Genomic DNA, 26196 nt, shown 5'->3' on the forward strand with positions numbered 1-26196 from the left:
GTGGGGAGTGAAGAGTGGGTGCACTGGTACATGTATCTGAGAGGGATTATTGTGGGGAGTGATGAGGGGATGCCCTGGTATATGTATCTGATAGGGATTATTGTGGGGAGGGATGAGGGGGTGCACTGGTATATGTATCTGAGAGGGATTATTGTGGGGAGTGATGAGGGGGTGCCCTGGTATATGTATCTGATAGGGATTATTGTGGGGAGTGATGAGGGGGTGCACTGGTACATGTATCTGAGAGGGATTATTGTGGGGAGTGATGAGGGGGTGCCCTGGTATATGTATCTGATAGGGATTATTGTGGGGAGTGATGAGGGGTTGCTCCGGTATATGTATCTGAGAAGGATTATTGTGTGAAGTGATGAGGGGGTGCTTCGGTATATGTATCGGAGAAGGATTATTGTGTGGAGTGATGAATGGGTGCACCGGTATATGTATCGGAGAGGGATTATTGTGTGGAGTGATGAGGGGGTGCCCTGGTATATGTATTTGAGAGGGATTATTGTGGGGAGGGATGAGGGGATGCCCTGGTATATGTATCTGATAGGGATTATTGTGGGGAGTGATGAGGGGGTGCACCGGTATATGTATCTGGGAGGGATTATTGTGGAGTGATGAGGGGGTGCCCTGGTATATGTATCTGATAGGGATTATTGTGGGGAGGGATGAGGGGGTGCACTGGTACATGTATCTGAGAGGGATTATTGTGGGGAGTGATGAGGGGATGCCCTGGTATATGTATCTGATAGGGATTATTGTGGGGAGGGATGAGGGGGTGCACTGGTATATGTATCTGAGAGGGATTATTGTGGGGAGTGATGAGGGGGTGCCCTGGTATATGTATCTGATAGGGATTATTGTGGGGAGTGATGAGGGGGTGCACTGGTACATGTATCTGAGAGGGATTATTGTGGGGAGTGATGAGGGGATGCCCTGGTATATGTATCTGATAGGGATTATTGTGGGGAGTGATGAGGGGGTACCCTGGTATATGTATCGGAGAAGGATTATTGTGGGGAATGATGAGGGGGTGCACTGGTATATGTATCTGGAAGGGATTATTGTGGAGTGATGAGGGGGTGCCCTGGTATATGTATCTGAGAGGGATTATTGTGGGGAGGGATGAGGGGGTGCCCTGGTACATGTATCTGAGAGGGATTATTGTGGGGAGGGATGAGGGGGTGCACTGGTATATGTATCTGAGAGGGATTATTGTGGGGAGTGATGAGGGGGTGCCCTGGTATATGTATCTGATAGGGATTATTGTGGGGAGTGATGAGGGGGTGCACTGGTACATGTATCTGAGAGGGATTATTGTGGGGAGTGATGAGGGGGTGCCCTGGTATATGTATCTGATAGGGATTATTGTGGGGAGTGATGAGGGGTTGCTCCGGTATATGTATCTGAGAAGGATTATTGTGTGAAGTGATGAGGGGGTGCTTCGGTATATGTATCGGAGAAGGATTATTGTGTGGAGTGATGAATGGGTGCACCGGTATATGTATCGGAGAGGGATTATTGTGGGGAGGGATGAGGGGATGCCCTGGTATATGTATCTGATAGGGATTATTGTGGGGAGTGATGAGGGGGTGCACCGGTATATGTATCTGGGAGGGATTATTGTGGAGTGATGAGGGGGTGCCCTGGTATATGTATCTGATAGGGATTATTGTGGGGAGGGATGAGGGGGTGCACTGGTACATGTATCTGAGAGGGATTATTGTGGGGAGTGATGAGGGGATGCCCTGGTATATGTATCTGATAGGGATTATTGTGGGGAGGGATGAGGGGGTGCACTGGTATATGTATCTGAGAGGGATTATTGTGGGGAGTGATGAGGGGGTGCCCTGGTATATGTATCTGATAGGGATTATTGTGGGGAGTGATGAGGGGGTGCACTGGTACATGTATCTGACAGGGATTATTGTGGGGAGTGATGAGGGGATGCCCTGGTATATGTATCTGATAGGGATTATTGTGGGGAGTGGTGAGGGGGTACCCTGGTATATGTATCGGAGAAGGATTATTGTGGGGAATGATGAGGGGGTACACTGGTATATGTATCTGAGAGGGATTATTGTGGGGAGTAATGAGGGGGTACCCTGGTATATGTATCGGAGAAGGATTATTGTGGGGAGTGATGAGGGGGTGCCCTGGTATATGTATCGGAGAAGGATTATTGTGGGGAGTGATGAGAGGGTGCACCGGTATATGTATCTGAGAGGGATTATTGTGGGGAGTGATGAGGGGGTGCACTGGTATATGTATCTGAGAGGGATTATTGTGGGGAGTGATGAGGGGGTACTCTGGTATATGTATCAGAGAAGGATTATTGTGGGGAATGATGAGGGGGTGCACTGGTATATGTATCTGGGAGGGATTATTGTGGAGTGATGAGGGGGTGCACTGGTATATGTATATGATAGGGATTATTGTGGGGAGTGATGAGGGGGTGCACTGGTACATGTATCTGAGAGGGATTATTGTGGGGAGTGATGAGTGGATGCCCTGGTATATGTATCTGATAGGGATTATTGTGGGGAGGGATGAGGGGGTGCACTGGTATATGTATCTGAGAGGGATTATTGTGGGGAGTGATGAGGGGGTGCCCTGGTATATGTATCTGATAGGGATTATTGTGGGGAGTGATGAGGGGGTGCACTGGTACATGTATCTGAGAGAGATTATTGTGGGGAGTGATGAGGGGGTGCCCTGGTATATGTATCTGATAGGGATTATTGTGGGGAGTGATGAGGGGTTGCTCCGGTATATGTATCTGAGAAGGATTATTGTGTGGAGTGATGAGGCGGTGCTTCGGTATATGTATCGGAGAAGGATTATTGTGTGGAGTGATGAATGGGTGCACCGGTATATGTATCGGAGAGGGATTATTGTGTGGAGTGATGAGGGGGTGCCCTGGTATATGTATCTGAGAGGGATTATTGTGGGGAGGGATGAGGGGATGCCCTGGTATATGTATCTGATAGGGATTATTGTGGGGAGTGATGAGGGGGTGCACCGGTATATGTATCTGGGAGGGATTATTGTGGAGTGATGAGGGGGTGCCCTGGTATATGTATCTGAGAGGGATTATTGTGGGGAGTGATGAGGGGATGCCCTGGTATATGTATCTGATAGGGATTATTGTGGGGAGGGATGAGGGGGTGCACTGGTACATGTATCTGAGAGGGATTATTGTGGGGAGTGATGAGGGGATGCCCTGGTATATGTATCTGATAGGGATTATTGTGGGGAGGGATGAGGGGGTGCACTGGTATATGTATCTGAGAGGGATTATTGTGGGGAGTGATGAGGGGGTGCCCTGGTATATGTATCTGATAGGGATTATTGTGGGGAGTGATGAGGGGGTGCACTGGTACATGTATCTGAGAGGGATTATTGTGGGGAGTGATAAGGGGATGCCCTGGTATATGTATCTGATAGGGATTATTGTGGCGAGTGATGAGGGGTTACCCTGGTATATGTATCGGAGAAGGATTATTGTGGGGAATGATGAGGGGGTGCACTGGTATATGTATCTGAGAGGGATTATTGTGGGGAGTAATGAGGGGGTACCCTGGTATATGTATCGGAGAAGGATTATTGTGGGGAGTGATGAGGGGGTGCCCTGGTATATGTATCGGAGAAGGATTATTGTGGGGAGTGATGAGAGGGTGCACCGGTATATGTATCTGAGAGGGATTATTGAGGGGAGTGATGAGGGGGTGCACTGGTATATGTATCTGAGAGGGATTATTGTGGGGAGTGATGAGGGGGTACCCTGGTATATGTATCAGAGAACGATTATTGTGGGGAATGATGAGGGGGTGCACTGGTATATGTATCTGGGAGGGATTATTGTGGAGTGATGAGGGGGTGCACCGGTATATGTATATGATAGGGATTATTGTGGGGAGGGATGAGGGGGTGCACTGGTACATGTATCTGAGAGGGATTATTGTGGGGAGTGATGAGGGGATGCCCTGGTATATGTATCTGATAGGGATTATTGTGGGGAGGGATGAGGGGGTGCACTGGTATATGTATCTGAGAGGGATTATTGTGGGGAGTGATGAGGGGGTGCACAGTATATGTATCTGATAGGGATTATTGTGGGGAGTGATGAGGGGGTGCACTGGTACATGTATCTGAGAGGGATTATTGTGGGGAGTGATGAGGGGGTGCACTGGTACATGTATCTGAGAGGGATTATTGTGGGGAGTGATAAGGGGATGCCCTGGTATATGTATCTGATAGGGATTATTGTGGCGAGTGATGAGGGGTTACCCTGGTATATGTATCGGAGAAGGATTATTGTGGGGAATGATGAGGGGGTGCACTGGTATATGTATCTGAGAGGGATTATTGTGGGGAGTGATGAGGGGGTGCCCTGGTATATGTATCTGATAGGGATTATTGTGGGGAGTGATGAGGGGGTGCACTGGTACATGTATCTGAGAGGGATTATTGTGGGGAGTGATAAGGGGATGCCCTGGTATATGTATCTGATAGGGATTATTGTGGCGAGTGATGAGGGGTTACCCTGGTATATGTATCGGAGAAGGATTATTGTGGGGAGTGATGAGGGGGTGCCCTGGTATATGTATCGGAGAAGGATTATTGTGGGGAGTGATGAGAGGGTGCACCGGTATATGTATCTGAGAGGGATTATTGTGGGGAGTGATGAGGGGGTGCACTGGTATATATATCTGAGAGGGATTATTGTGGGGAATGATGAGGGGGTACCCTGGTATATGTATCAGAGAAGGATTATTGTGGGGAATGATGAGGGGGTGCACTGGTATATGTATCTGGGAGGGATTATTGTGGAGTGATGAGGGGGTGCACTGGTACATGTATCTGAGAGGGATTATTGTGGGGAGTGATGAGGGGGTGCACTGGTATATGTATCTGAGAGGGATTATTGTGGGGAGTGATGAGGGGGTACCCTGGTATATGTATCAGAGAAGGATTATTGTGGGGAATGATGAGGGGGTGCACTGGTATATGTATATGATAGGGATTATTGTGGGGAGGGATGAGGGGGTGCACTGGTACATGTATCTGAGAGGGATTATTGTGGGGAGTGATGAGGGGATGCCCTGGTATATGTATCTGATAGGGATTATTGTGGGGAGGGATGAGGGGGTGCACTGGTATATGTATCTGAGAGGGATTATTGTGGGGAGTGATGAGGGGGTGCACAGTATATGTATCTGATAGGGATTATTGTGGGGAGTGATGAGGGGGTGCACTGGTACATGTATCTGAGAGGGATTATTGTGGGGAGTGATGAGGGGATGCCCTGGTATATGTATCTGATAGGGATTATTGTGGGGAGGGATGAGGGGGTGCACTGGTATATGTATCTGAGAGGGATTATTGTGGGGAGTGATGAGGGGGTGCCCTGGTATATGTATCTGATAGGGATTATTGTGGGGAGTGATGAGGGGGTGCACTGGTACATGTATCTGAGAGGGATTATTGTGGGGAGTGATGAGGGGGTGCCCTGGTATATGTATCTGATAGGGATTATTGTGGGGAGTGATGAGGGGTTGCTCCGGTATATGTATCTGAGAAGGATTATTGTGTGGAGTGATGAGGGGGTGCTTCGGTATATGTATCGGAGAAGGATTATTGTGTGGAGTGATGAATGGGTGCACCGGTATATGTATCGGAGAGGGATTATTGTGTGGAGTGATGAGGGGGTGCCCTGGTATATGTATCTGAGAGGGATTATTGTGGGGAGGGATGAGGGGATGCCCTGGTATATGTATCTGATAGGGATTATTGTGGGGAGTGATGAGGGGGTGCACCGGTATATGTATCTGGGAGGGATTATTGTGGAGTGATGAGGGGGTGCCCTGGTATATGTATCTGAGAGGGATTATTGTGGGGAGTGATGAGGGGATGCCCTGGTATATGTATCTGATAGGGATTATTGTGGGGAGGGATGAGGGGGTGCACTGGTACATGTATCTGAGAGGGATTATTGTGGGGAGTGATGAGGGGATGCCCTGGTATATGTATCTGATAGGGATTATTGTGGGGAGGGATGAGTGGGTGCACTGGTATATGTATCTGAGAGGGATTATTGTGGGGAGTGATGAGGGGGTGCCCTGGTATATGTATCTGATAGGGATTATTGTGGGGAGTGATGAGGGGGTGCACTGGTACATGTATCTGAGAGGGATTATTGTGGGGAGTGATGAGGGGATGCCCTGGTATATGTATCTGATAGGGATTATTGTGGGGAGTGATGAGGGGGTACCCTGGTATATGTATCGGAGAAGGATTATTGTGGGGAATGATGAGGGGGTGCACTGGTATATGTATCTGAGAGGGATTATTGTGGGGGGTGATGAGGGGGTGCACTGGTATATGTATCTGAGAGGGATTATTGTGGGGAGTGATCAGGGGGTACCCTGGTATATGTATCAGAGAAGGATTATTGTGGGGAATGATGAGGGGGTGCACTGGTATATGTATCTGGGAGGGATTATTGTGGAGTGATGAGGGGGTGCACCGGTATATGTATATGATAGGGATTATTGTGGGGAGGGATGAGGGGGTGCACTGGTACATGTATCTGAGAGGGATTATTGTGGGGAGTGATGAGGGGATGCCCTGGTATATGTATCTGATAGGGATTATTGTGGGGAGGGATGAGTGGGTGCACTGGTATATGTATCTGAGAGGGATTATTGTGGGGAGTGATGAGGGGGTGCCCTGGTATATGTATCTGATAGGGATTATTGTGGGGAGTGATGAGGGGGTGCACTGGTACATGTATCTGAGAGGGATTATTGTGGGGAGTGATGAGGGGATGCCCTGGTATATGTATCTGATAGGGATTATTGTGGGGAGTGATGAGGGGGTACCCTGGTATATGTATCGGAGAAGGATTATTGTGGGGAATGATGAGGGGGTGCACTGGTATATGTATCTGAGAGGGATTATTGTGGGGAGTGATGAGGGGGTGCACTGGTATATGTATCTGAGAGGGATTATTGTGGGGAGTGATCAGGGGGTACCCTGGTATATGTATCAGAGAAGGATTATTGTGGGGAATGATGAGGGGGTGCACTGGTATATGTATCTGGGAGGGATTATTGTGGAGTGATGAGGGGGTGCACCGGTATATGTATATGATAGGGATTATTGTGGGGAGGGATGAGGGGGTGCACTGGTACATGTATCTGAGAGGGATTATTGTGGGGAGTGATGAGGGGATGCCCTGGTATATGTATCTGATAGGGATTATTGTGGGGAGGGATGAGGGGGTGCACTGGTATATGTATCTGAGAGGGATTATTGTGGGGAGTGATGAGGGGGTGCACTGGTATATGTATCTGAGAGGGATTATTGTGGGGAGTGATGAGGGGGTACCCTGGTATATGTATCAGCGAAGGATTATTGTGGGGAATGATGAGGGGGTGCACTGGTATATGTATCTGGGAGGGATTATTGTGGAGTGATGAGGGGGTGCACCGGTATATGTATCTGATAGGGATTATTGTGGGGAGTGATGAGGGGGTGCACTGGTACATGTATCTGAGAGGGATTATTGTGGGGAGTGATGAGGGGATGCCCTGGTATATGTATCTGATAGGGATTATTGTGGGGAGGGATGAGGGGGTGCACTGGTATATGTATCTGAGAGGCATTATTGTGGGGAGTGATGAGGGGGTGCCCTGGTATATGTATCTGATAGGGATTATTGTGGGGAGTGATGAGGGGGTGCACTGGTACATGTATCTGAGAGGGATTATTGTGGGGAGTGATGAGGGGATGCCCTGGTATATGTATCTGATAGGGATTATTGTGGGGAGTGATGAGGGGGTACCCTGGTATATGTATCTGATAGGGATTATTGTTGGGAGTAATGAGGGGGTACCCTGGTATATGTATCGGAGAAGGATTATTGTGGGGAGTGATGAGGGGGTGCCCTGGTATATGTATCGGAGAAGGATTATTGTGGGGAGTGATGAGAGGGTGCACCGGTATATGTATCTGAGAGGGATTATTGTGGGGAGTGATGAGGGGGTGCACTGGTACATGTATCTGAGAGGGATTATTGTGGGGAGTGATGAGGGGGTACACTGGTATATGTATCTGAGAAGGATTATTGTGGGGAATGATGAGGGGGTGCACTGGTATATGTATCTGGGAGGGATTATTGTGGAGTGATGAGGGGGTGCACCGGTATATATATCTGAGAGGGATTGTTGTGTGGAGTGATGAATGGGTGCACCGGTATATGTATCTGAGAAGGATTATTGTGTGGAGTGAAGAGGGGGTGCTCCGGTATATGTATCTGAGAAGGATTATTGTGTGGAGTGAAGAGGGGGTGCTCCGGTATATGTATCTGAGAAGGATTATTGTGGGGAATGATGAATGGGTGCACCGGTATATGTATCTGAGAAGGATTATTGTGGGGAGTGATGAGGGGGTGCTCCGGTATATGCATTGAATAAGGATTATTGTGGGGAGTGATGAATGGGTGCACCGGTATATGTATCTGAGTAGGATTATTGTGTGGAGTGATGAGGGGGTGCTCCGGTATATGTATCGGAGAAGGATTATTGTGGGGAGTGATGAATGGGTGCCCTGGTATATGTATCGGAGAGGGATTATTGTGTGGAGTGATGAGGGGGTGCCCTGGTATATGTATCTGAGAGGGATTATTGTGGGGAGGGATGAGGGGATGCACCGGTATATGTATCTGGGAGGGATTATTGTGGAGTGATGAGGGGGTGCCCTGGTATATGTATCTGAGAGGGATTATTGTGGGGAGGGATGAGGGGGTGCCCTGGTACATGTATCTGAGAGGGATTATTGTGGGGAGTGATGAGGGGGTGCACAGTATATGTATCTGATAGGGATTATTGTGGGGAGTGATGAGGGGGTGCACTGGTACATGTATCTGAGAGGGATTATTGTGGGGAGTGATGAGGGGGTGCACTGGTACATGTATCTGAGAGGGATTATTGTGGGGAGTGATGAGGGGGTGCACTGGTACATGTATCTGATAGGGATTATTGTGGGGAGTGATGAGGGGGTGCACTGGTATATGTATCTGAGAGGGATTATTGTGGGGAGTGATGAGGGGGTGCCCTGGTATATGTATCTGATAGGGATTATTGTGGGGAGTGATGAGGGGGTGCACTGGTACATGTATCTGATAGGGATTATTGTGGGGAGTGATGAGGGGGTGCCTTGGTATATGTATCTGATAGGGATTATTGTGGGGAGTGATGAGGGGGTGCATAGGTATATTTATCTGATAGGGATTATTGTGGGGAGTGATGAGGGGGTGCACTGGTATATGTATCTGAGAGGGATTATTGTGGGGAGTGATGAGGGGGTGCCCTGGTATATGTATCTGATAGGGATTATTGTGGGGAGTGATGAGGGGGTGCACTGGTACATGTATCTGATAGGGATTATTGTGGGGAGTGATGAGGGGGTGCATAGGTATATTTATCTGATAAGGATTATTGTGGGGAGTGATGAGGGGGTGCACTGGTATATGTATCTGAGAGGGATTATTGTGGGGAGTGATGAGGGGGTGCCCTGGTATATGTATCTGATAGGGATTATTGTGGGGAGTGATGAGGGGGTGCACTGGTATATGTATCTGATAGGGATTATTGTGGAGTGATGAGGGGGTGCCCTGGTATATGTATCTGATAGGGATTATTGTGGGGAGGGATGAGGGGGTGCCCTGGTATATTTATCTGATAGGGATTATTGTGGGGAGTGATGAGGGGGTGCCCTGGTATATGTGTCTGAGAGGGATTATTGTGGAGAGTGCTACACACAGGTTAGGAGAGCAGTACAATGACAAGGATAGAAGTAGGTTTATGGGAAATAGATCGAGACCCCTGGTGCTCCAGTGCAGGTTATATCAAGCAGTCTATGTATTATAGCATTATTACAATTAGGTGTAACCGGTATATCTGTAAATAAAAATATCTATGCACGTCCAAAAACCTAGGCTCAGGGCGGATCACAGGTGGATAAGAATCAATGAGCTACAATGCAACTAGTCACATAAATAAAACAGTTACTTATATAAATTTCTATTAGATAATATTAACGTTTGAGAGTTTGGTTTGCTTGAAAAGAGATTACAACAGCTCAACCAGAACTAATGGACATTTTGGTTACAGCAAAGGAATATCTTACAAAAGAAATAAATGTGGTAATTACTGGAGAAACTATTAAGTGTTGGACAAGAAGTATAGTTTATTATTTTTAGATATATTCATCTATATTATCATACCGATACTGCAGTATTGAGTAAGATGATCAAACTCCAGAATTAAGGGACTTGTCTCAATAAGACAGACGTAGTGCAACCTATGGGTGAGTAAACAGCAAATTGCAAAGTATATGATATAACCAAATTTATTCAAAAGTACTGAAATTGGAGTTTCTTTACCAGAAGAGATTGCAATCTAATATCCTTAATATAAAACAGGTCCAGCAGCAGGTGTAATTTACATAGTGCTCCAAGAGATGGGCCTTCCACTGGGACTGCTAATCTCATGGAGGACACTACAAACTAGAGTGTCTTTTGCAAATTCAAGACACAAATGGAACTTCTTCAAAATCCAAAAACTTTATTTTACCTCTGATACATGTTCCTGCAGTGATTTAGTCTCCTACATATTATCTTACAGGCCTGAATTCCAAGTGTCCAGCTCACTGGATCCTTATTGATAACAAATGTTATTTCTTCTCTGAAAACAAAAAGTACTATCATGAGAGTGTGAGAAACTGCACAGAGAGCGGCTCCCGGCTGGCAACGGTGAAGGAGGGAGGAATACTGGTCAGTATCAGGGTTACCGGGAGAGGTTGGGAACATAATCCCAAAGGGAGAAATACCAACACTTATCCTGTCGAAATGTCGGTATTTCAGTTTATCCGACACTAATAAAATATAGACATTGGGATTGCTGAGTCACAATGCCGACATTAAATCATCATCATCATCAACATTTATTTATAAAGCATCAGCAGATTCTGTAGCGCTTAACATTTAAAAACAAACATTAATAAAACAATACTGGGTAATACATACAGACAGAGAAGTAAGAGAACCCTGCTCGCAAGCTTACAATCTATGGGACAATGGTTCGATACACAAGGGCATGTGCTACATCATACTGAATATTTGTCCAGCTAGAATGCAAAGGTAAAAAGTGATCAGTCACACAACTATGTACATCAGAGGGTTGTTGTCTTGTGTTAGCTGTGTAGTGGGTGGTAATAGGGTAACCTAGGGAGATTAAGATGGCGGTTGAGGAATATTATAAGCTTGTCTGAAGAGGTGGGTTTTCAGAGAACGCTTGAAGGTTTGAAGACTAGAGGAAAGTCTTATTGTGCGAGGAAGGGAATTCCACAAAGTGGGTGCAGCTCGAAAAAAGTCCTGTAACCGAGAATGGGAGGATGTGATGAGAGTGGAAGAGAGACGCAGATCTTGAGCAGAACGGTGGTGTCGAGTTGGGAGATATTTTGAAACAAGTGAGGAGATGTATGTTAAATCAGCAATGCCAGCAGATTCAGCATTTATACAGCCACTGGATCCACCGGCAGTAAACAGTCTTAAAAATAAGTTTTGGTTTTTTTTGGGTTTCAAAAATGTGTGCCCCCCCTCCCCTGTCATATTAACATTGACTAACAACTTTGGTCCCCCCAATTCTCCTCCAAACAGCCCTAGGCTTTGCAAATCGGGGCTGGTGGTACTATAGCAGGGGAGCCCTCAACAGGGGGTCCCCCTGCCTTAATGACACACAGCTCCAGGTTGGTCAGCACTGGACTGGATTCTCTAGGAAGCTGACACCTACAATAAAAAAATGCAGGCCCCCTCCATAAGAGTATATAGCACCGTGCTGACACCACTAGGGCTCTTCCCACACCCCTGGATGTTGGATGTGCGGTAAAAAATGGTTAAAAATAATGAAATCTGAAAGATACTACTTTCTTTGGCACTTCTCCGGGAGTTTCCCACTATGTCACGTGGGAAAGACCCAGGTTACAAATACTCATGCCGGCTTTCAGATTTCATTATGCGTCAAGGTCTTCCTTCAGTAAGTAAGTGGTTTAGTGTCATTCTGCTGAATGTCTTTTTGCCAACCATGTTCTAGTGGATTATTTGCGGGACCAAGTTGCAAGACAAGATTTTGATTTTCAGCACAATTGGTATATATACAGTGTGTACATATATATATATATAAAATTGTTTTTTTTAATAATGCCATTTGAATTAAAAACTTATGAGATTGCATCATACAGATGAAAAACAAAGTTGGTAAGTGTGAATATTTTTCTTAAATGTTTTTAGAAAATCTTATTATTTACATTTTACATTGGTGCCCTGGGTGTCAGGCACTTGGGAATTGGAGTTTTGTTAGACCTTGTCAGCATTGGGCCAGCTGTGGATCAATCAACATAATTTTTAAACAAATAAACCTGCATTCTTGTATGCCATAGCTATAATGACTGATGTGAATATTTGCATAAACAGATGTGAAATGTTCCCTTATCTTTGTCTACCTCTGACGTACTAGGCAGCAAAGAGAACAATATGTTTCACTACAGTGTCCATTTTAGGACATACCTCATCTATATCAGAGGGTGTTATGTACGTCTAGTCGCTATTGTCCACTTCAAATAGTGTGGCTCCAACTCACAATGCGATTTAATAGCAAAAAGCAGCATTGTAACAATTCAATAAAATAAGTACAGCTGATTACATACGCAGGCGCCCTGGATCCAGCATGCAGTCATTCAGTCCTGAAGTCTGTGGTTGAGAAGAGTGTCTGCTTGCCCCAGAGCCCCTGCTTATATACAGTTAGTGATACAGTGAAAACTGTAGAGATGATTTGGCATGTTTCCATAGGTTCAGGCTTCAGGACGGTCCAGTGTAATGCAGGTCATTGGCCAGTTCAAACTATGCCCTTCAAGGGTGGGGGTCAGTTCTCCAACAGATGCATACTAATCTTCCCGACGAAAGCTGGTTCAAACTGGTCCATTTGCATTACACACACAATACCATTCTGATCATTTATTACCTGTAATCCATATCTTGCATACACAAGGTGTGATCTCTTAGGCAATTTAACCGAATGTCTGAGGATAAAAAGGGGATTAGAATGATACCAGACTTGATATGTTTTCTGTATCCTGAACCTTAAAGTGTATTTAACATTATAATATTTAAATATAAACTCTGCTACATTTCATTATAAATAATTATGTGCTGGAACAATTTTTAATATGAACTAATTACGAGTGTATGTGTTCGTGTAAATGTGTATATAAGTGTCCGCACATGTTGTGGTTAATTACACTCCTCCGCACCATAGCGTGTTATTCGCATAATTTCAGACAAAGACAATCAGATTGATAGATATTACTTTGAAAAGACCATACCAAATTATTTGACTTCGGCAGCTCCACCCTTTGATAGCGCACAAAACTATCACCTAATTATTCTTTCTATTTCAGGATTAAATGCAGTTCTTCATTGACCATGATACCTGTACTTCTCATCACCATTACAGTCTCATTTTCAGTGTTTACCTCAGTAGAAGTTTCCACATTTCATCACAGTAGGAACACATCTGACACATAAGCCAATTCCTAAGATGACACCAAGTATAAGGAGAAGAAGCTTACCTATACTAGCAACCATTTCCTGTACCCACTCTCCTAGACCAGAGAACCACTTTGCAGGATTCAACCACGAGAACCATCCTGCTACTTTTTCTCCAACCTCATACAATGAAGAATTGTGGTCCTTCCGAAACTCCCATTTCAGTTGTAGGATTTCATCCATTTTCTGGTAAATAATTTCCTTACTGGTGATGTGCGTGCAACATTTGACACCAAATTGGGTGGCCAAAGTCACACAATATCCACCAGTAATAGACGTGAGATAATTCAACACCAGTCTATGTTGCACCAACTCCTTTTTATAAGCCTGTAGCGCCTTACCAGTATACCCGAAAGTGTCATCATACATCTCGGTGATATTGTCTATCAATTTAGCCAGATCCTGAATATACCTAATATTTAAAGTTCCCCGATCGATCTTGGTGGGATCTAATGCAACCATTACCTGGAAACCAGTAGCTACATGATTCACCAGGAATCATATTTCTTTGTGATGTAGTCCTATGGATATTAATCATTTCATCATGTGTAATGGTCATGACGTTGGGAACTAATTTACCTACAAAACACAAACCCTTTGAACTCGGAGTTACCCAGCAATAAGCCTTTCTCCCACAAACATAGTACACATAATCTGGGAGGACATAAGGTACAGTACGATCATCGATCATATCATACATAGTTTTGACAAAACTACCCATGCCTAGTGTTGCCATTTGTTCAAGACAAGTGTCGGCATGGATAACATTTTGACAATAACCTAGAGAAACTTTCCCAATGGATTATCTCCTATGTCTGTTAATACGTTCTAGTTTATGATGTCCATCACTATTCCTGCTTATTGGTGAACTTGAAAGTCTCCCATCAATACTGGTGTGGCGAGCCACTGTCTGATTAGGTAGGTCAGCTTCCCAATTCTCCAGTCTTTTTACATGTGAGATATTTAGACACAACAAAGACCGATCTAAGGAGTATTAGCGAAGCTTTAGTCTAGGGGACCTAGTGATTTATACCTCCCATCTATGGACCTCCCTGCCCCGCAATTCGAGGACCTCAGAGAAGTTTAATGGGAAAGATACTAGTCCTATATTATGATGTCCCTGAGGCACAGGAGAGCACACCCAGCACTCAGTTTGGTTTAAGACCTTACCCACTAGGGAGTGATAATCCTCCAGAGGATGCCTGCCCTAATCCAAATTACTATTGAACTGGCATTGCTGGATGCACTTCTCTTCAACTAGGGAGTCACAATACTCACAGATACAATATTCCTCAGACAATAGCCCCTCACACTGTCTGTGAGTTCCAGAGCTAGCAGATCTTTTCATAACCCCTGAACCGAGTATGACAATAGGCTGTACTTCTCTCCATCTCCACTTCATCAATATCACTACCAGATCCTTTATCCGTCATCTATCCTCCATCACAAAAATAGGATGTTGTAAAAGGAAAAAAAATAAGAAAAATCCTGGAACAAGAAAAACGTAAAAACTGCCACTCCATTGCTGGGATAATAGTTTGTGCAACGTCCTTGGCTCAGGTGTCTTAGCTGCAGTCTTTAGGTCTTCCGGAACAGGTTCACAAGTGACAGATCTGTGTTGTCAGCCTCGACTTTGTCTTGTACCTTCTCCGGGTTGTTGACTTTCCTGCAGTGAGTAGAATGGACCCAAGTGTCTCTTTCTGCAACCTTCAGTGATGTGGTTCTGGTCATCAACAGTTGGTACAGGCCTTCCCAATGGTCTGTTAAAAAACCTGAGCGTAAGAATTTGCGGATCATAACATACTCCCCAGGTTCAACATTATGACAGTCCATTTCTGTCATACCAGGTCACAGCATTTTCAGTTTTTGTTGTTGTTGTTTTAGCTGTTTGCTCATTTTTATAAGATATTGCACAGTAACTTCATTATTGCACCTTAAATCGTCCTGTGGACATACGATCAAATGAGGTTGTCTGCCAAAAAGTATCTCAATGGGGACAGATTAAGTGGAGGTCTGGGAGTGGTTCTGATGCTATGGAGGACTAGTGGCAAAGCTTCTGGCCACGCCAACCCAGTCTCAGCCATTATCTTACTCAGTTTGTTCTTAACGGTACCATTTACCCTTTCCACCTTACCACTGGCTTGTGGTCGGTAAGGAGTATGATGCTATTGATTCCCATAAGTTTACACATATTCTGAAAGATATCACCGGTAAAATGAGTACCCCTATCACTTTCTATGATTCTAGGGATACCAAATCTGCATAGAAATTCCTGAATAATTTTCTTAGCAGTGAAAACAGCAGTATTAGTGGCAGCTTGAAATGTCTCTACCCAATTAGAAAACACATCAGTACATACTAATACATATTTGAAATTCCTGCAAGGTAGTAATTGAATATAGTCAATTTGTATTACCTGAAAAGGTCCGTCTGTAGGAGGGATATGTGATGGCTCAGTTGGTATTGTCTTCCCGACATTTTTCCTCAAACAATTAAGACAAGACATTGCTTTCTTACAGGCTTCAGAGGAAAAGCCTGGTGCATACCAATTTGCTCTAACCAGCTTACACATACCTTCCTTACCCAGATGAGTCAGACCATGTGCTGCCTCAGCCAGGCCTGGGTAATATCCCTGGGAGCCACGGGCCTACCTTGTCCATCTATCCAGAGTCCAGAGGACTCTTGACCACATCCCTTCGCCTTCCAGTCCGCCTTTTCCTGTAGGAAACACAAATCTTGCATTTCAATCAATTTCTGTGTGTCTATTGTCTGAAAAACCATAATTTTGTTGCTTGATACGTTTACAGGCAACCCTGCTGCCCATTTGGCAGCTTCATTCGCCCTGCTATTGCCCACTGACACCGGGGGGTAAATGTATGAAAGTCCGGTTTTTTCAACTCGCCTGAAATCTGCGACTTTGCAGCTAAAATTTAAAGCGGCGATGGCTTGTAAAGGCAAGTTTGCCTTTACAAGTTGATTTTTTATAATCCATATCATGCATACGCAAGGTGCGATCTCTTAGGCGATTGAACCTGACATCTGAGGCTAAATAGGGGATTAGCATGATACCAGACATGATTTGTTTCCTTTGACCTGAACTTTAGATCTCACTAAAGTGTATTTAACATTCTAATATTTAACTATAAACTTTGCTACATTTCATTATAAATAACTATGTGTTGGAACTATTTTTAATATGAACTAATTACAAGTGTATGTGTTCATGTAAATGTGTATATGTGTTCGCACGTGTTATGGTTAATTACGCTCCTCCATGCCATAGCGTGCTAATCGCATAATTTCAGACAAAGACAATCAGATTGATAGATATTAATTTGAAATGACCATATCCAATTATTTGACTTCCACAAGGGTGACAAACACAATGATATATTTAACACATGTTCATAAAGGCATGATGTCATATTTTCATATCCACTCTGTGAATAGGCTTAATGAGTGATTTGCTGACTTGTGGCTGTTCTGCTGCTCTGGGTAGGGCATGATGTAACTTGTAGTCCCACAGGAGCTGGAGTGCCACCTGTTGACCTGTAACCTCTGTAGTATAGCCTGTGAGGGCAGAGAGCTTATTATCCCACCAAAATCACCTAGATACTGAAAGAGACTGAGCGCCCATCTACACATCATTTTTTTCCAAACAATATTTTACACAGACATGATAAGATCTCACCGTTTGTCTGTCTTTAGGTCATCACCCCACACGTTGCTTATGGCGAACCGAGTGTCTTTGTATTATCTATATTCTTTGAATCAGCAGATTTTCTCACAATGACTACGCCCACGCTGAGTAATGGAACTTGTAAATCTGACTATTGTATGTTTAAGAAAAGAAAGAAAAAAAGGTGTATATATAGGGGCACACTGGGATGTATATGTTGAATATGTTAAACAATATAATCTTTAATGCATTAATTTAAAATTAACGCATTATCCCATTTAATGAAAAAGCAAACAAAATATTAAAAATATATGTTTATAATTGTTGTTGGAATATGTTTGATATATCTTTCAGCCGTAATTTTATAGTAATTAGCACCTGCGTTGACTTTCTTAATTCACTAAGATGCTCACTATATTTGTATATTGACGTCACTTTCTTTATTAATTTTTTTTCTTCACATTTTGTGATCACTTAATCACTATATGACTACTCATTAGTTTTATTTATGATATTTGCTTTCACTGATCACCACAGTCAGTGTGAAACATTAATAAATAATCAACATGGAATATATTAGTAATAATATACATAACTTTATTGTTAAAATAAAGATAATCGTAGTTTTATTATTACACTTTTGAATCACCTATTTATATATGTGTGTATGACTATAATCCCATAAAAAGCTATATTGTATTGCACTAGTCACATGTACAGATTGACTGTGTTACAATAACAAAATAAGATATAAAGAATCTAAAAAATCTCCTCTTAAATCTTTCATAATTAATACCTAAATTAATACCATTACACAGATGCACTAATTTCACGACCATATATGTTGCCGACTGTTGTAGAGTATGTCAGTTGAAAATGCGACTTCTCTTAAAGCGCTGATGCACAGACCAGGCTATCATCCATCTAATGTAAGTATTATTTTGTAGGGGTTAGGATTAGTATCAGGGGATAAGATTACGGTTACAACCTTACCGCTACAAGCCGGGTCCATGTATTTACCACTTTAATATCAGTCCCCTTTTCAATTTACAACATTCAGGTAGATATCCGATCATGAAATCAGTCCATCGGTGCAATACTAAGTCAATGTTTGTTCCATGACAGGGTATTAGTGTTCGGATTTCCCACGTCGTTCTACTCACTGTCGGGTTAGTCAATGTTGTTAAAGCGTACTACACCCCAAGTGTGTATATATATCAATTTATTATGCATGACAACAGGGCTATTGTAGTTGAGCAACAATTTTAATTTCACACTCATTTCACTTTCCTTTGTTTTTAATATTTCGGTGGCTTTTTCATTAAATAGGATAATGCGAGAATTTTAAATTGATTAATAAATATATTTTTTAACATATTCCTGATATACATCCCAGAGTGCCCCTATATACATGCACCTTCTCTTCTATATTGAGGTAATAGGGTCACCTCTCAGGTAATAGTGTAGATAATACATCCTGAGTAATCACATTTGTACGGAGGAATCTACTGAGGGATGTGAGTCACTTACATACATAGTGCGGGTGTCACACTTTTACTTATTATTGTATGTTTAATACAGCAAAACGCTGCAATATCTGTATAATGTTGTGGCTAATTCCTCAGTGTGTACTGATATATATATATATATATATATATATAAATAGTGGAAGCCGTGTACCTGGTACAATGATTATAGCAGGTAAGTGAGTCAGCACACGGGATACTGAGTGTCACAGTAATGACAATAATGTTATTGTGATTTTTATTTCTAGACCTAAAATGAAAGTATTATAAGGAATTATAAGTAAGGCAGATACTACACTGGTTACATATTGTCATCTCCACGTAGGATTACACTGGGTGCAGGAAATTAATTTTCACTTAAGTCGGGATATCAAACATAATTCAATTAACATTTTTTAATTTCTTGGTTAAAAAAAGCTGCTACTCATGTCCTATAAGGAATAATACATCTATACAGTCCAACAGAAGTATATTACAAGTCACCATTGAGTATGAGGCACTGAGTATTGTTTCCCCTTTTCCTGATTAAAACCCAAAATGTTCATCTCTGATATATTAATCCTGCAGATCTCATTCCCTGGACTCTATCTCCTTGATTGGTTTCATGAGAGAGGACAAATTATTTATTTTTAGTGATATTATTCTCTCTGTGTGATATCTGTTAGGCTGACTGAGCTATTAACCTTTTGCATCAGTTTTCCAAGACAAGTTCATATGAACTCAATATGAATATCTATTTGTGTTACACATTTATATTGGTAAAATGTGAAAATTATTATCCTTTAACAGTTTGTGTATAGTGGATTGTTAGATGATACCAGGGGGTAAATGTATGAAGCTCCGGGTTCTTCAACACCCGCGAGTTCGGCGTCTTCAGCGCTTAAATTTAAAGCGGCGCTGCCTTGTAAAGGGAACTTTTCCTTTACAAGGCAGCGCCGCTTTAAATTTAAGCGCTGAAGACGCCGAACTCGCGGGTGTTGAAGAACCCGGAGCTTCATACATTTACCCCCAGATCTCCAATTTCTGGTGACTAGTGTATAACAGATCTCCAGTAACTTTTGGCTAGTCCATTTTAGGCCTATAATCTCCAGTGACATGTATAATAGACAACAGATCTCCAGTTCTGGTGGCTGATATACAGCAGCCTCCCAATCACTGATGGTTGGTGAGTAGTAATTCTCGTACCTCCTCCCCATACTGTACTCACTGCTGTCTGATTGCTGATAGTGTGCAGAGAATCTCAGAACCAATATTACATCTAGCAGCTCCCTGCTCTGATTTGTACATAGTGTCAGACAGGAAGATATTTATACAGTTTTTACATTCCCACATAATCATCTATATTGTGTATTAATACAGAGACTAGTGACTATCACAGCACAGGAATTCTGGATTGGATTAACTACTACAGGATCCCATCAACATGGGAAAGTGTGGACAGGACGATGGGCTGACGGCAGCACTGAGTAAGTAACACTGATTATATCACCTCTAGATGTGACACCTCACAAACTGAAATCATCTCAAATCCAGAAATTACAGAGCCTGGATATAGCCCCCTGTGGATAGAGGCAGGAAAGGTGCGAGGCAAAACAAGAATATTGATCATATCTGATAGATAACGGACCAGTACATCCAGTTATTTTCCTGCAGGGAATAAGATGAACGTGGACTTTTTCTCACCTAATTATTATGTCTTTCTTAGAACCATAACTGACGGGACTGGAAGCTGCGCCAAGATAGGACGTCGCCTGATCCTTGGGAACTGTTACTCAGACCAACACTGGATCTGTGAGAGAGACACATTGTAACTGTGCTGATAGTTGTGAAATATTTTGTAGTTGACTGTTTTTCAAGTTGTCCCCTTATATTAAATGAATGTCATCAATCAGTGTTCAGATCATTTCTGTACTAGTTATACTGCTGGTGGCTCTGTGTGATCTGCAGGAAAATACAAGAGATGTAGAAAGCCCAGAAAATCTATCAATTCACCAAAATCTGGAATACATTTGCCATTTCATGTAGGTTAATCACAATTCTCTTTGCCCAGTTCTTAAATGTAAGTATTTTTGTGAAGTGGAAAGCAGTGAATGTTCCCAAATACGGTGCTCTTCAGGGGCAGGCTGGCATCTAGCCCCCGGGCTGGTCTCATAGTGGACTACCTTGGGCTGGGTCACCTTTCTTTTTCCTTTAATATGTTCCAAATAGGATGCTAAAAGGAGTTTCCCCCCCGGGCTAAAATTTGACAGCCCTCCCCTGACGCTCTTCACCCCTTATTTAACCTGCTCCCACCTCGCTCACCTCTTTAATCTGTCCCTCTCCACCGGCATCTTCCCCTCCGCCTTTAAACATGCTCTCGTCTCACCCATTCTCAAGAAACCCAACCTTGACCCCTCCTCACTCTCTAATTACCGCCCCATTTCCCTTCTCCCATTTGCCTCCAAAATACTCGAGAGACTTGTCTGCAACCGTCTCTCCACCTACCTCTCTGAACACTCCCTCCTTGACCCTCTCCAATCAGGCTTGTGCCCCCTCCATTCCACTGAAACTGCCCTGGCTCAAGTTACGAACGATCTCCTCTCGGCTAAAGCCCTGGGCCACTACTCCCTCCTGATTCTCCTCAACCTCTCAGTGGCCTTTGACACCATTGACCACCCCCTCCTGCTTCCCACCCTTCAGTCCATTGGCCTCTCCGGTACCGTCCTCTCCTGGTTCACCTCTTACCTTGCCGACCGTTCCTTCTCTGTTTCCACCTCTGATTCTCTCTCCCCATCTTCCTCCCTTCCAGTCAGGGTCCCTCAGGGCTCTGTCCTTGGACCCTTACTATTCTCACTATACACCTCTTCTCTAGGTGCACTCATCAGCTCCTTCGGCCTCAAGTACCACCTTTATGCTGATGACACTCAACTCTACCTTTTCTCTCCTGATCTCTCTCCCTTCTCTCCAGGGTATCCGCATGCCTCTCTGCCATTTCCTCCTGGATGTCCTCTAGATTTCTTAAACTCAATCTTGCTAAAACTGAACTCATTGTCTTTCCTCCCTCTCGTACCTCCTTCCCCTCTGACCTCTCTATCATTGTTGACAACTCATCTATCTCCCCTGTTCCCCAACTCCGCTGCCTAGGTGTCATCCTCGACTCCTCTCTCTCCTTTGCCCCTCACATTCACTCTCTCGCCAAATCCTGCTGTTTCCAGCTTCGCAACATTGCCCGCATTCGGCCCTTCCTCTCCCAGGATGCCACCAAATCTATCGTCCACTCTCTGATTATCTCCCGCTTGGACTACTGCAACCTTCTCCTTATCGGCCTCCCCCTCTCTAATCTCGCTCCCCTTAGATCTGTACTTAACGCCGCTGCTAGGCTTATTTTCCTCTCTAGCCGTTCCACCTCTGTCTCCCCACTCTACCAAGCCCTTCACTGGCTCCCCTTCCCCTACAGAATCATTTTCAAGCTCCTCACTCTGACTTACAAGGCCCTCGCCAACTCCACTGCACCCTACATCTCTAACCTTATCTCTATTCACACTCCCTCCCGCCCACTGCGATCGTCCAATGATCGTCGCCTCTCTTCCCCTCTGATTACCTCCTCTCACGCACGTATCCAAGACTTCTCCTGTGCCACTCCCCTCCATTGGAACAAGCTCCCCCGCTCCATCAGAACTTCCCCTAATCTGTTCTCTTTCAAACGAACATTAAAAACCCACCTTTTCCTTAAAGCCTTCCAGTCTCATGCCTAAACTCCCACCGGTCGGCTACCTCTCTTTCTCATCCTTTCTTCCCTTCTCCTTCTCCTCGACTCCATCTCCGTTTTTCCCGTCTCTCCGTCTCATCCATGTGCCTGTCTGTCTTCCCCTCCCTTTAGATTGTTCGCTCCTTTGAGCAGGGCTCTCCTACCTCCTGTTTCCATCACTTTTAACTGCGCTCTCCAGCTACTCTGCTCACCTCCTCTCGGACCCTCTGCCCTCTGTCTCCTCTCGCTTCTCTCCGCTCCCCTCATTGACTCTTACCTGTCATCCGTGCCCACCCTCTTGGGCCATAGTTACCTGCCTATACTCACTTTTCCCCTCCCTCCCTCTCTTTCATGCTGTGCCTGTGCATGCTAGGAGTGGCAGTGTGTGCGCAGGCTAGGAGTGGCAGTGTGTGCGCAGGCTAGGAGTGGCAGTGTGTGTGCATGATAGGAGTGATAGTGTGTGCGCACATGGCAAGTGTTGGGTTGAGGTTTTCCCCCTCATGGTAAAGCTTGCCAGCCGTCTCCTGACGCTCGTCTCCCCTTATTCATTTTCAATAATCTTGCTGCACAAAACATCATTTTTTTACACATTTGCAAAACTAGGCCTCGTCCACTCTGAGTCTTAGCAAGCAACGCCCATGTACCGCTCAACTGCTTCCACAGTTTGCCCCATAAACTCATGCTCTCTGGCAGCAAACTCCATGTACACGTGTACATTACTGTTTTTGATGCCATAAAAGAAGATTTTTCACTGCACCTCAGCTGGTTTGGGCATCTAACATACCTCTTGTGCATCAACCTATTTCAAAAAGTTTCTGCTGAAACAATGTTTATTTCATGATTTGATATATTTAAAAATTTAGTTTCTACTTGTTGCGAAATATTTCTTTATTCCAACTCTATGTAATGTTTGTGGTATCATGGTACCAAAACTCTTTTACTTAGCACATTTGTTCTTCTGGTGAATGGTACATGGAGGGATGGTCATCTTAGGGGTTTATCCATCTTTTATGCATTTTCCACATTTTTGGTGGGATAACTAACTGTTCTGTTTGTTACAATTCCACGGGTAGCATTAAACACATGTTAAGATAATACACTAGTACATGGGCTGGAAAGCAGAATAATGACAGATTTAAATGATCCTGATCACTGGTCAAACCTAATAATATTCATTCAGATCACAATCCGGTGAAAGCAGCATAGTGCAATTCAGGTGCTTTTCTATGGATAAGTTGCAGAATTTAATAGCTCATTTATCCATAAAATCTACCTCATTATCAGCTAAATACATTTTTTGGGATCGTTAATTTATTTCCATAAAGGGTGTATTGGTAATGTCTTCATGAATTTCATTACTACTTTCAGTGATATGAGGTTGTTATATATATTATTACATATATGAAGCACACCCATGTGCACTGCAAAGCACTTTGGCTATGTACAGAGAGTGTACTACGGTGTGCAGAGTCCACAGTATCTCCAGAAACGCACTGGGCCTGAGTCATTAAGAAAAGTAAAGCAACAAAAAGGAGTAACTTGTCACCTGGGCAAAACCATGTTGCATTGGAGGGGGAGGTAAATTTAAAATGTGGGGACAGATTTATAGTTGTGGTAGTCCATGTCCTAGATCAGCTTTACATTTCAGTGGAGAAAATAAAGCTATCAAGTATTTGTGTCCTACATGAAAAAACAGCCAGTATTTATCTTATGTGCAAAATAATAAACTAATTTGCACCCCTTGTATTGTAACATGGTTTTGTTCAGGAGAAAAGTAACTCATTTTTTTGCCTTAATTTCCTTAATGAATCAGGCCCTCTGTGTTTTTTACACTGTGTCTTATTTATCACCTCCAATGTACTGACCGCAAAAACAGTGGTTACTTTTGCTGCTTTACAAAGCTGGGGTCATGAGTCTAATCCTAACAAATGCCCTATCCATATGGAGTTTGTATGTTCTCCCTGTGTTTGCATGGTTTTCCCGCCGGCTGCTCTAGCTTCCTCCTACACTCCAAAAATATAATGATAGTTCCAATAGTTGCTGACTAATATGGACTCAAGTGTGTGTCTGTCTGTGTGTGTATGTGTGTGTGTGTGTGTGTGTGTGTGTGTCCTATAATTGTGGATACATCGACCTGTTTACACACCAACACTGTGGGGACACAAAATGAGGACCCCACAAAACTGACTCTGCTAGTCAATGTAGGAGGCCTTCCTAGTAGACCCAGCATCAAAATCCTGCATTTCCCAATGAGCAACTTTTGTCATACTTGCCTACTTTTGAGACCAACTGTCCGGGAGGGGGTCCGTCGAGGGGGCGTGGCCACGTGTGATGCGTCGTTAGGCTCCGTCCCTGTCAATCTTAGGAAATTCTGGGCAATCGTAGCAGGGTTCGGGGCCACGATTGCACGGTTAGCTCCGCCCCCACCATTTGCAACAACAGGGAGATGCTGGTTCCGGGATTTTTGCCTGCTCTCTCTGGTGTCCGGGAGAACTACCAAAAATTCGTGAGTCTCCCGGACATTCCGGGAGAGTAGGCAACTATGACTTTTGTCAGTCAAAAAGTGTGCATATGTGTTTATGTCATAGAGGGTAAACTGTGTGCACTCAATCACTGGCTGCCAGTTGAACTGCCGGCTCCTACACACATTTGATTACCTGTTTCTGCCAGGTCATAGAACCGACAGGGTCCTCAGTGCTCTGTAAGAAAACAGGTTCACAGATTTCCCTCCTTTTTACACATAATGGGAATTAGAGAGAGACTATCGCAGCCTTCTAGTGCCATAAGGAAGGTAGGAACAGTGGGGTATAACAGCCCATTGGTGGCGGCACTGATTATAGCCTGGATAGAAGTGGAGATGAATATGTCCCTGACCCTTCAGAGGAGAGAGCTTCAGACACCAGCAACAGCAGTGGTGATGTTCTATTGTGGGGAAGCAGAACAAAATGATGAACACAGAGACTCAATCTACACACAACTATTCTCTACCTGATGGCAGAAGTGTTTTAAACACAAAAGGACAAAAATCTGATCCGTTGTCCATCCAAATACTTTCCAAAAAGTGATGGATCCAGAACATATATCAGTAAGAAGTGCTGCCCATACTGTGCGAAACCCGTATCAAAAATAGACCATTATATTGAGCATGTTCACTGTAATGAGAATGAAGTGCCTGGGCCCTTAAATTTCCCAAGCACTTTATGCAAAGTTTATGCAAATTGATTTTTTTTTGGAATAGATGTAACCTTGCACAAACCTCCAAGGTATTAAGGACAGGACATGTTGTTCCAATTCCATGCAAAGAACCAGAAAAATACATGGTAACTAAAGGTTTCATGCACTGAGCCCCTTTCCAAGGCTTGTTTGTAAGAAAATACATCTGACGATGGATGAAGAAGTGTAACCTAATCCAAAAGTGCAACAAACCTAAACCTGGCTAAAGAGTCCAGTCTCTGTGGCCTTTGCTCAGCCTGTTCCACCTGACATTAATGGTGGCTTTTGGAAGCTTTTGAATGACTTGAACCAAGATGACATTTTACATTTTATCAAAAATAACCAAAACATCATGCAGACAGGTCATCATCTCTTCAAC

The 26196-nt window shown here is 43.8% G+C and overlaps 1 protein-coding gene across 1 annotated transcript; it reads left to right on the top strand.

Annotated features, from left to right (window-relative positions):
- Nucleotides 1-10373: 10373 nt before the first annotated feature.
- LOC142094793 (killer cell lectin-like receptor subfamily B member 1C) lies at nt 10374-20688 on the top strand. The gene is made up of 4 exons (XM_075177348.1): nt 10374-10377; nt 10695-10843; nt 20237-20343; nt 20583-20688. The coding sequence occupies exons 1-4, from the start codon at nt 10374-10376 to the stop codon at nt 20686-20688; spliced, it is 366 nt and encodes a 121-aa protein (XP_075033449.1).
- The last annotated feature ends 5508 nt before the right edge of the window (nt 20689-26196 follow it).

The sequence above is a fragment of the Mixophyes fleayi genome, chromosome 1 (assembly GCF_038048845.1).
Source record: "Mixophyes fleayi isolate aMixFle1 chromosome 1, aMixFle1.hap1, whole genome shotgun sequence".
Taxonomy (NCBI): Eukaryota; Metazoa; Chordata; class Amphibia; order Anura; family Limnodynastidae; genus Mixophyes; species Mixophyes fleayi.

Excerpts from the sequence above, each read along its gene's own strand:
- LOC142094793 (XM_075177348.1), top strand. Across the intron at positions 10,844-20,236 it reads TGAAGGAGGGAGGAATACTG|AGACTAGTGACTATCACAGC; the intron begins GTCAGTATCAGG and ends GTATTAATACAG. Across the intron at positions 20,344-20,582 it reads TGGGCTGACGGCAGCACTGA|AACCATAACTGACGGGACTG; the intron begins GTAAGTAACACT and ends TGTCTTTCTTAG.